General features: G+C 40.8%; 1 protein-coding gene across 1 annotated transcript in view; it reads left to right on the top strand.

Annotated features, from left to right (window-relative positions):
- SMARCD1 (SWI/SNF related BAF chromatin remodeling complex subunit D1) overlaps positions 1-12,909 on the top strand; it is a 41,294-nt gene that overhangs the window by 14,897 nt on the left and 13,488 nt on the right. The window contains exon 6 of the mRNA XM_082246507.1: positions 9,424-9,540. Coding sequence (XP_082102633.1) covers positions 9,424-9,540 — 117 coding nt within the window. The remainder of the gene's footprint in view (positions 1-9,423; positions 9,541-12,909) is intronic.

Raw genomic sequence — 12,909 nt, 5'->3', positions numbered from 1 at the left:
GTGCCATGTATGTATTGCTATGCAAATCTAACGTTCATGCTTCAGAAGATATGTTATGTTAGGAGGATAAATACTATAAATAGCCTTCCTATTGCACGCTCCCACCAGCGCTTGCTACACAATTACAATTAAATAATAATTAAACCGGAATAAACAATGAAAATTAATTGATATGTGAAAAAAATTGATGAAGTGTTTACATGTGTTAAAAGAGCAGCTGTTGTGGATAAAGAACTAGATAAATAATGTAAAAGAGACTGCCTATAGCACACTCCCACCAGCGTTGCTGCACAATTGCAATTAAATAATAATTTTAAAAAAAATAACCATGATCAAATTTGATTCCTAAAATACATATTCAATAAATAGGATCATATACCCAGTGATTTATATATGTTTATAGACATTTATAACAGTGAATCATTAATGGTGCATGTGTGCCAATCCAGAATAAAAAAGTGAATGAATTACAGGTTGTATGTGGAGCGCGGCGAGTAACAGCGTGCGTTCCAACCTCGTCATGTGACGTCACATCAGATGACTAAACGCGTAAGATTATAACGCACATGGTGACTTCACACAACAAGGTTGGAACGCACACTGTTATTCGCTGAGCTCCACATACAACCTTGTCCTTTCTGGCAGATTTACCGGGAACTGCTCAGAGAGTAGGAGCGTTCAGTCACTTTTGTTATTCTGTGCCTGTAACTTTGCCTTTCAGCCCGTGATTTGGGCAATGGTCTTTATAGTATTTCACTATGTGGAGCCCGATCTCCTTTTTTGTTTCTGCATACTGATATGGTTTTGGAGCTACTAGCCCAAGGAGCAGCAGGATCGTTCTTTGGAGATTCTCCTTCCTGGTCAAGGTGACAACACAAGCTTGCTTGATCTTATTGCTATATAGCAAGTAAGATCAACTGCATCTGGTGAGTCGGCAGTTCATTCTTCTGATTGCACGGGGAGCTTTATTTATACTTCATACCATCTACAGGGAAGGAGTCTTGGCGGATGGTCCATTTCTCACTTTTCTGAACTATATGGATCACTTTTTTATGGACATTCTGGATTGGCACACATGCACTATTTATGATGCACCTTTATAAATGTCTATAATCACTGGATATATGATCTTATTTATTGTATGTGTATTTTAGGAATCAAATTTGAATCACGATTATTTTAATTATTTAATTGCAATTGTGCAGCAAGCGCTGGTGGGAGTGTGCTATAGGCAGGCTCTTAATTATCTAGTGCTTTGTCCACAGCAGCTGCTCGTAAACACTTCATCAATTTTTTTCACATATCAATTCATTTTTATTGTTCCGAATATTTTAGTTGTTTAATTGTGTAGCAAGCGCTGGTGGGAGCGTGCAATAGGCAGGCTCATTATAGTATTTATCCTCCTAACATAACAGGTATCTTCTTAAGCATGAACGTTAGATTTGCATAGCAATACATACATGGCACCACTCAATCACACAGTATTTACATCTACACATGTAACATACGGTAAATTTGCAGCCACAACATCTGACCCAAGCATTGAAGTTCTCAGCTTAGATTCTTGGGCAAGGGAACACACCTTTTAACCAATGAGAAGCCTATCCATGACCAATTCAAGCAGGCTTAGGCCTGGGGTATCCAACCTTGGGTCTTATTTACTGGGGCATCCCCTATGCTGATAATATGTACTTCTCCAGCCTTAGTTTCACCCATGCACTGCACCCACTTCTTATTGGCGGGAGAGTCAGCAGATTTCCAATGCTGTAGTTAGAACTCTCCCAAGCTTGAAAAGGAGCTCCTGCCACCGATTCTCAGATAAGAGCCAGTAATTGGTAATCATCTAATATGCCAAGAAAGCAGGGTTTAGGGTCAAGTGGGACAGAAGTCTGAAACACAGCATTCAGTTTGTTCATTACCCCTACCCAATATAGATGCAATTTGGGACATCACCAAATTAAATGGATCAAGTCCCCGTGGTCCCTGGCGCACCTACTACATGTAGGGGTGTCTAGTATGCCTGGTCGGGTGAGTATATACAATTCCATAAGTCTTTGTGCCACATTAACCACTTCAGGGAAACTCCAGTCAAAAATGGAATTTTTCCAAAAATATGTTAAATATCTTTTGATATTTTTTGGCTAGCTGCTTGTGTAGCTTAGAAAGTCTTATCTAAACTAGACAAACAGCTTCTTCCTGTTCTTCACCGACAACGCTGTCTCCCTTTTGTCTGAATTTGCTAAGCTTTCCTGAAAAGGTTGTCAGACTTTCTTAGACAGGCATGCCTAGACCTGCCCACCCCCATCCCTCCTATCCTTCACACGATCTCCTCCTGTCTTCATAGCCTCCTTTAGGCTAACACTTTCTCCTGAGAGGGGGGTCACGTGACCGGCACAATCTATGAAAGAAGTAAGGTACAAAGGAACATTTTTTAAAGTTTAGAAGGATACAGATCCATTTTCTTTTGCTCATTACATGCGAGTACTGACTTTTAGGCTCGGTTTCCACTAGTAGGTTCCCGGGTCACACTTATGCGATGCGGGAAGGCTACGAATTCGCAGCCTGTTCCCGCATCGCAAATGCACCCTTGGCAGTTCACACTGCTATATGCGATACGCTGGGGGTGTCAATGAAATGTTAACGACACCCCCAGTTTGATCGCATATCGCAGTGCGATCTTTACAGTTCGCACAGGATCGGATCGCACAAGTGTGAACCACTGTGCGATGCGATCCGATCCTGATGCGGCTGAAAAAAAGGGTCCTGTGCGTCTTTTGTGAGGGTGCAGTGCGAATTTAGCCATACAAAGTTGAATTCGCACTGCACAGATGATCGCATGTAATGAAGGAGCAGTGCGCTCCGATATTACATGCGATCGCCGCAGCCGCAAGAGTGTGAACCGGCACTAAGACTTGGACTCATGTGACTTTGGACACAAGTCTCATGGCAGGTCACAGCCCATTGATTTCAATGGCACCCGCTCCCATCTATGCCAGCAGTGCCTGCACTTCTTTGATGCAACTTTGATCCAGAGTGTGTAAAGTTGGATCAAAGCTGGACTCTGTCACACTCTAAATCACACAACTTAAGAGTCGCACTAGTAAAAACATAGCCACTAGGCTAGAGTGTGACTTTGGAGTTCGACTTTGAGTGCAGCTTTGATCCAACTTTACACTCTGGATCAAAGTTGCATGAAAGTAGTGCAGGTACCTTTTTCAAAGTCGCTGATTTTCAAAGTCAAATAGATGGAAACATAGATGGGAACTGGTGCCATTGAAATCAATAGGCCTTGACTTGTCATGTGACTCTTTCCAAAGTCCCATGACAAGTCACACTAGTGGAAATGGAGCTTTAGTCTGTTTCCACTAGTGCGATTTAGAGTGCAACTTTGATGCGACTTTTATCCAACTTTACACTTTCTGGATCAGTCACATCAAAAGTTGCATTAAAGTAGTGCAGGTACCTTTTCAAAGTCGCTGGTTTTCCAAGTGGCATAGATGGGAACGGGTGTCATTGATTAGTCGCACTAGTGGAAAGGGAGCTTAAGGCCCTTTTCACACTTGTGCGACAAAAGTTGTGCGATTTTGCCACAGTTTTTTTTACTTGATTTTGACTGGACTTGAAGCAATGCCTGTCTATGGACATCAAAACGCATCAAAAATCGTACCAAAGTGGTGCAGGGACTACTTGGAAGTTGTTGCAACATGAAGTCGCACAGATATGAACGTTACTCATTGGAAATCATGAAGTTCGACTTGTCATGTGACTTTGCAGTCCCAAATCGCAGGACAAGTCACACAAGTGTGAAAAGGGCCTTAGTCTACGTCACTATTGCGACTTTGATCCAACTTTACACTCTGGATCAAAGTTGCATCAAAGTAGTGCAGGCACCTTTTACAATGTCACTGATTTTTCAAAGTCACATAGATGGGAAGGGGTGCTGTTGAAATTCAATGGGCTGTGACTTGTCATGCGACTTTGTGTCCAAAGTCGAAATGGCGCTTTAGTCTACGTTTCCACTATTGCGATTTAGAGTGCGACTTTGATTCAACTTTACACTCTTGATATAAGTTGCAACAAAAGTTGCATCAAGTAATGCAGGTATGTTTTCAAGGTCGCTGATTTTCAAAGTCGCCTAGATGAGAACGGGTGCCTTTGATTAGTTGCACTAGTGGAAACGTAGACTTAGTGTGGTTGCCTGTACTATGATCATTGTAGACTGTGAGCTGATACCCCAGAGCACTTCCAGCTACACTGACAGTTCCCCCCCCCCCCCTGTATCCAACTTCCTTCTCCTATGGTAGTCCTCATTCAAAGCCCAGCACAGCTATACTGTACATGTGCCCCTCCTCTTCATTTTATCATGATTTAGTGATTTAGGATGTACAATGCATCCTTACTGATGAGAGAACAGTGGGCGGGAACCTGATTGATCAGCTCCTCCCATCCTGTATACACCCACTGGCTACACAGGAACAGTGTCCCTCCCTGGAAGTGATGTCACTAGCTTTCAGTAACCACACCCACTTGCTGCTCTTGGACCATTTTCATGTGACTGCACTAAAAAACCTAGAAAAACTAGGATTTTTTCATTTTGACACAAAAGGCTTGCATACACTTGGCAAGTGAAACGCGTCGACAGTATACCCTGATGGGGGTTCTGGACTCTTAACCCTCCTGTATCCATCCTTCCTCTTTGAGACACCACAGAGCTTTTGGGATCTACTATGACTTGACATCCACTTGCACGCATTCAGGTCAACTCTACCTGCATGGTCATACTCGAGCGTATATCTACTACGGCTCATAGAGCTGCCTGTGTTGCCTGTTTGCATCATCTGCTGCCTATCTTACCAGAGTTGGAGGTGCAGCTCTGGCCAGCCGGACTTTGAAGTGCAATTGTGTTCTGAATGGATGAATGCCTTTATTTGTCTGTATCATCTGCTGCATCATTGAATCAGTTGATCTACCCATCAAAGTTGAAGGTGTAGCTCAGGCCAGCCGAATTTTGAAGTGCAACTATGATCGAAGTGAATGGATGGTGTGAGTACTGTCACTGCCTCTCCGTGCCCCATATCTGGAGGACTAAATCTGGGGAGTCTGCCTTGCCGCTCTGCTTTACCATGCTCCTGTCCTAAGAGATCTATAGATTGCTCCAACTGCTTTTCTATTACTGACGCTGTCAGCCACTTCATTATCTACATCAAGGTTTTTGCCTTCTATTTATTCAGCCTATGAGGACTGTCCGTCTGTGCAGCGTTGACGCTTTTTTTCACTGGATCCCATATCACTCAACTCCGTTTATTTCGTCTCATTTGGGACCGAACCTCCACTGATTTGATTTGTTTTTTTTTTGGATGCTCTATATTATTCATCATATTTTTGAGCATGCGGATGTCTGATTAATTACTGTTTATGGTAATATGCCACGTCTGATTTACACCCCTGTGGCTCATTCCTTGATTCACACCTGTTACTCCCTTTTGTGGAGTAGTTGATACCTTGCACAACCCCTCGGGAGCATGTCATACATGTTAGTGCATTTCAAACTGGTCTTGCGCTTGGATTGATTTTAATAATTGTCACTTTGTGTTGTCATTTATGATCTGTTTGGTGGAGGTGATGTTTCAATTCTTCCATACATGTATTTTTTTAGGACATTTTTCAATCAGTAAAGTTTTTTTTTTTTTACTAGTTACATTACGTGGCTCTTGTTTATACCCTTTTGCATGGTACTTTCATGTATTTGTTTTTGCTTCTCTACATCTTGGCAACTCCAAGTTTCAGCTCCCTCAATAAATTCTCTATAGGATAATGGTGTGGAGAACATCTAGGCCACTCATGACCAAAATGTGCTGCTTCTTGAGTCACTCCTTTGTTGCCTTGGCGGTATGTCATTGCCATGCTGGAAGACCCATCCGTGACCCATCTTCAGTGTTATGGCATCTTTTTTCCTCCACGCACGGCAAGTCGAGTTAATGCCAAAGAGTTCCGTTTTTGGTCTCTCTGACCACAGCGCTTTCTCCCAATCCTCCTCTGAATCCTTTGAATGTTCATTGGAATGACTGTACATATGTGCCTTCTTGAGGAGAGGGACTCGCCATGTTTGGAGGAAGAAAAATGGTGACTATGACCTTGAGAACACCATCCCTACAGTCAATCATGGAGGTGGAAACATTATGCTTTGGGGCTGTTTCTCTGCTAAAGGTACAGGCTGACTTTGCCACATTGAGGGGCCAATGGACGGGGTGATATATGTAAAATCTTTGATGAGAATCTTCTTTCCTCAGCCAGAACACTGTAGATGGGTCATGGATGGATCTTTCAGCATAACAATGACCCAAAACATACCGCCAAGGCAACAAAGGAGTGGCTCAAGAAGAAGCACATTCTGGACATGGAATGGCCTAGCCAGTCTCCAGACCTTAATCCTATAGACAATTTATGGAGGGAGCTGAAACTTCGTGTTGTCAAGAGACAGCCAAGAAACCTTTGAGAATCTAGAAAATATTTGTAAAGAAGAGTACTTGGTGGAGAATTCCTTGTTGTCGAGCACAAAGTCATGTTTTGATTGGGTATCAAATACTTATTTTACTCACTGAACTGCAACTCCGTTTATAACATTTGTATTGTGTTTTTTTTCTGGATTTTTTTTGGTTGATATTCTGTCTCGATCATTTAAAATAATGATAAAACCTATGACCTATGATAAAAATTATAGAACCTTCATTTATTTGGAGCTGGGTAAACTTACAAAATCTGCAGGGATCAAATAATTCCCCACTGTATGAAGTTGTAAGGGTGGACAACAAGTGGCAATGTAGGCCCAACTCTGTGTCCTAAAATCGGGCAAAGTGGACCAAGCATATAGTTTATTTAGGCCAGCTGCTTGTAAAGAGACCGAAAAGGGCACAATGTGCTGTGTTGGCACAAGAAAAACACTGCGTGCAGAAGAAAGGTATTGCATGGGTTTTCGTCTTTTAGAGGTCCACCTCCAAGTTGGATATCTCGCACATCCAAGTTGTCATTGCGTCCATGCCCTTTTGATACAGAGCTGTGTGACCCAATCCCCTACCTCTCCCCTTACCAGCAAAGCACGTGTTGACTATGGACACACACAGCCCACTCAGGAGCCAGGCCCAAACGAGTGCCCCCATATCAAGAGGCCAATCATTGTTCTTGGTCTAGATATATCATTCTGCTGTCAGGCCCGGGCCTAGAAGTTGTTTCTGGGAGTTGAGAACTTTTATATCAGTCAGGCTCAGGAGTATGCAGACTTTGACTAAGTACCTAAGAAATGTAAGTAGATAACGGAACTATCAACGAGCCTTCATTCAAAACGAATCAAACAAAACTAGAGATTCACCAAAATATCGGCGGCCGAAACATTGAGGCCCAAAATTGTGTTATCTGCATTTTGCCGATAAGAGAAAAAGGTACCCAAAACCGCGATTTTACTGTGCTTATGGGTTTTTTTTTTTTTCATGGGTCATGTGACTCAAAAACATAACATGAATGCGTTGTGTTCATTTCAACAGGGAGGTGCAGTTTTTAATTGACTAATTCCCTTTTAGAATTTAATGGTGGTACATTCAGACTAATTCATATTCATTCAAATGCATGATATTAAAAAGTCTAACACAATACAATTGTGTGTAAAAAAAAAAAAAAAAAAAAAAAAATATATATATATATATATATATATATATATATATATATATATATATATATATATATATATATATATAATATATATATAATTTTTTTTTTTTTTTAACCGCCTTAGCGGTATCCCCGAGCGTGACTCGGGGTAGGAATTTTCTGCTATTAGCGGTATCCCCGAGTCACGCTCGGGGTCAATGGGCAGAGCGTGCAGACAGCGCAGCGGAGCTTCTCTTACCTTATCCTGGCGATCCAGCGATGAGCTCTCATTGCTGTGACCGCCAGTGAGATCTCCGCCGCTCGTCTGTCGGTAGGAGGACTTCCTAGTTCCGTTCCCTGCAGCAGCAATGCTGCATGGGAGCGGAACTAGGGAGGGAAAGTCAAAAAAAAAAAAAAAAAAAAAAAAAAAAAAAACCGTTGCACAAAACACATAACACATTTTATATTATATATATATATCTATATCTATATCTATATCTATATCTATATCTATATCTATATCTATATCTATATATATATATATATATATGTATATGTATGTATATGTATGTATATGTATATGTATATGTATATGTATATGTATATATATATATATATATATATATATATATAAATTATATTATTGATTCGATTATAATTCATGCGTTATATATATATACCTATATACACTCACACATTATATATATATATATATATATATATATATATATATATATATATATATATATATATATATATATATATATATATATATATATATATATATATATATATATAAATTATATTATTGATTCGATTATAATTCATGCGTGTTATATATATATATATATATAACGCATGAATTATAATCTAATCAATAATATAATTTTATTATATATATTATATATTAAATAATAAAATAATATTATTGATTCGATTATAATTCACTTGTTTGTGTTTCAAATTTATCACATCTGGGATGTCTACTAGAGACTTGTTTTGGTCAGGTTTAAGTCAGTAATTACTAAGATTTGTAGGCCTATAATACATAACGCCAAATTTCCATGAAAAGAATTGTACCGCTTTTGGAACAGAATTCCTGACAGAATCATACCGCCAGGGAGGTTAAACTGTTTTCGTCTAATTGCATCTGCCATTTTCGGTTTTGGCTCCGAAATTTCCATTCGGTGCACCTCTAAACAAAACCCATCAATCTTATGTAATTGCATTTAATTCTTCTATTCTAAACATCCAAGGAAACTGCATTGTTGTAGTTATGAAGTACAATAACCTAAAGCTTGCTCTGAGAATCCCATGCTTGGAGGATCATTGTAGCTCCCAAGTTAGAAAAAAACCTTGTCCTCCGTACACCTGTGTCCAGCTATTGCTAAAGAAAGAAAGAGAAGCCTTTTTAAACAGGATAAAATCTGCTCTCTACTATTGGCTTTTTTTTTTTTTTTTTATCCTGTTACCTATTGCAAGGACACACTCCATTTTTATCAAGTGACCGGCCGGAAGCCTTTCCAGGTAATTGCTGTGTTAGTAGTGAGACTTTGAGCTGCTCCTGCTTGCTTCTGGCTCATACAGTATGTCCAGAAAGACCACAATGGTCTTGTATACCCGCTGTGCTGCTAGGAACTTTCCACATGCAACAAAGAATCTGAATTGTGAAGTGCGTCAGCATTAGGACAACACAGTTTTGGCACTTAAAATACTGACTTTTACTTGAAAAGATATGCAATATCTGGTTTCTAAACTAAACTTTTTTTTTTTTTTTTGCAGGCAACTTTATCCAAATATGATGTTTCCAAACAGAAGAGAAAATTCTCATCATTTTTTAAGTCTTTGGTCATTGAGTTAGACAAGGATTTGTACGGGCCAGATAATCATTTGGTGGAGGTAGGTCCAACGTGTAAAGCACACCTTTCTGGAGCTCCACTTTGGAGTTCTGTGTGTTCTTTATTTTGTTTCATGTGTTGTTTTATTTTATTTTTATTCTTTAAGCTCCTTCGCAGAATGTATTGGAGATATATATTTTGGTGTGTGCAAAGGTCATTCCTCCTTTTTTTTTTTTTTTTTTTTTTTTTTTTTTTTTTTTTTTTTTTTGGCAGCTATTTATGAATTGATATAATACATGAACTACCATAATGCTTCCTTTTGGCTTGCCTCCTATACATTTTAGTCACAATTTTTTTTCTTGTGTCCTTGTGATTAGAATAATTCAGGCCTGTATGTATGATCGCCACTAGAGGGCAGTGTTCTTTTTTGATGTCAGTATGTATATACCGTATATACTCGAGTATAAGCCGAGTTTTTCAGCACATTTTTTTTGTGCTGAAAACGTCCCCCTCGGCTTATACTCGAGTCAAGAGGAAAAAAAAAAAAAGGCCCTGGCCGCTCCGACGTGCTTAAGCTTTAAAAATGGCGCCGCTCGGCGCATACATGTCACCGCGCACGCGCCGCCGCTCGGGAGAGGCCGGGAATAGCCGAAAGTATACGAGCGGCGACGCGTGCGCAATGACGTGGCGGCGCCATTTTTAAAATGAAGGCGCCTCTGGAACAGGTAAGTGAAACAGCTGCGCTACCTGCCATTATGCAGGGCTTCGGGCATACTACAAGGGATGCAGTGCTGCGGGCATGGTCCACCTGTACCATGCCCACAGCACTGCATCTCCTGTAGTATGCCCACAACCCCAGATCCTCTTGTACCATGCCAGTACCCTGCATTCTCCTGTACCATGCCAGTACCCTGCATTCTCTTGCACCATGCCAGTCACCCTGCATTCTCTTGCACCATGCCAGTCACCCTGCATTCTCTTGCACCATGCCAGTCACCCTGCATTCTCCTGCACCATGCCAGTCACCCTGCATTCTCCTGCACCATGCCAGTCACCCTGCATTCTCCTGCACCATGCCAGTCACCCTGCATTCTCACCCTAGGCTTATACTCGAGTCAATGATTTTTCCCATCTTTTTGTGGTAAAAGTAGGGGCCTCGGCTTATACTCGGGTCGGCTTATACTCGAGTATATACGGTATCCCAGCAGGGCAGCCTGGAAGCCAGTTAAAAGTATAGACCAAGGCAATGGTATACAGACGGTCCCCGGGTAACAAACATCCTACTTGCAAACGGAGGGAGACAACAGGAAGTGAGGAGAAATCTACTCCTAGGAAGGGAAATTTACTCCTGTAAACGTTCCCATGGGAAAAAGGGGTCTCCACTGAGACTGAGTTTTATCACCAATCCTTGTTTCTACAACAACCCAAATTTTTCAAAATCCAGTTGTCATAGGACAAAAAGTGAGGTGAAATCTTCTGGACAGGGGTACAGGGCTAGCAACCCTTCCCTATGCTATCCAAAAAACTTAAAGTATTCTTTTGGCTGGGGCTGCACTTAAAAAATGTACCTGTTCCGACTTACAAACAAATTCGATGTAAGAAGAAACCTACAGTCCCTATCTTGTTTGTAACCCGGGGACCGCCTGTAATAGTTCAGACAGGGCAGCACCTGTGTGCATCACATAAATCACTTGTAGAAATGACATACTTTGTGATGAAAGAGAAATGGTTTATGATGACTGTGATGTTCAGATAATGGTATCTGGTTCTGTGCACACGTTCCTTGCGGATCATAAAATGGATGAATACAATGGTTTCTATTCTAGGCTTTATCGGTGACCAAGGGTATGAAAGTACTTTTAAACCTGTGTCTCGAGATACCACAGGGCTCCTAAAGTCACTATTGGTGCCCAGAGTTTTTCTGTTATTCCAAAAGGCGCATACAGTCATAATGGCAGCAGAGAGAAGTCCTTCATTACATATGCACTACATTACATACAGACTTGACAATCTGAAACATTGTCATCGTACTTATGGAATGGAGTGATTTTTCTGCTGTTAGAACCTCTGCACTTACATGCTTTTTTCCAAATAAAGGATATTTGTTACAATTATTGAAAGAGACCCTTGTGCCAGCTGTGATGTTAGTGGATTGCCTTTAAATGCCATTATTTTATATCCAATAGTCCTGGCATATGACTTGGAATTGTACATACATGACGGGAAACGTAGGTTCTAGTCCCTTGGGTAGTCACCCCATAACCCCCCATCCCCCATGTGCGTTTATATTAATGTCAAACTCCATTCATCCTCCATATTGGGTAAATAAATTTCCCCTAGCGCAGCAATTTACTTTTATTATGAGTGCTTTTTAAATCGAATGTTTTTTCTAAATGGCCCCTTACAGTTTCTTATTCTTAGACTTGTTTTAGACTAAAACAAATACATGTAGGTGTGCATTTTCCACTGGCCTTAAGAGTTTCAAACTAGCAAAACATCTTTTTTTTTTTTTTTTTTTCCCCTGAAGTTTCAATATTAAGCAATATAAAGTAAAAAAGTCAAGTACAATAAGGAACTGCCATGATAGTCCTTATACACTCACTGGACACTTTATTAGGTACACCTGTACAATGGCTTAGTAACACAAATTGCCAATCGCATGGCAGCAACTCGATGCATTTGGGCACCTAGACGTTGTGAAGGTGACTTCAAGTTCAAACCGAGCATCAGAATGGGGAAGAAGGGAAAAGTGACTTTAAAGGTGGCAAGGTATGCAAAATTCCATCTCTGAACGCACAACACGTCGAACCTTGAAGCAGATGGGCTACAGCAGCAGAAGACCACACCGAGTGCCACTCCTGTCAACTAAGAACAGGAAACTGAGGCTACAATTTGCACAGACTCACCAAAATTGGACAATAGAAGATTGGAAAAACGTTGCCTGGTCTGATGAGTCTCGATTTCAGCTGCAACATTCAGATGGTAGAGTCAGAATTTGGTATAAATTATGAAAGCATGGATCCATCCTGCCTTGTATCCTTGGTTCAGGATGGTGATGGTGGTGTAATGGTGTGGGAGATATTTTCTTGGTACACTTTGAGCCCTTTGGTACCATCTGAGCATCATATAAACACCACGGCCTACCTGAGTATTGTTGCTGACCATGTCCATCCCTTTATGACTACAGTGTCCCCATCTTCTGATGGCTCCTTCCAGCAGGATAATGCACCGTGTCACAAAGCTCAAACCATCTCATCACTGGTTTCTTAACCCTGAGGTCACTGTACTCCAATGGCCTCCACAGTCTCCAGATCTCAATCCAATAGAGCACCTTTGGGATGTGGTGGAACGGGAGATTCACATCATGGATATGCAGCTGACAAATCTGCAGCAACTGTGTGATGCGATCATGTCAATATAGACCATAATC

This window comes from Pelophylax lessonae (genome assembly GCF_965119305.1).
Source record: "Pelophylax lessonae genome assembly, chromosome: 2".
NCBI lineage: Eukaryota > Metazoa > Chordata > Amphibia > Anura > Ranidae > Pelophylax > Pelophylax lessonae.
The sequence above is the reverse complement of the archived record's forward strand: the minus strand, read 5'-3'. Positions and strand labels throughout refer to the sequence as shown.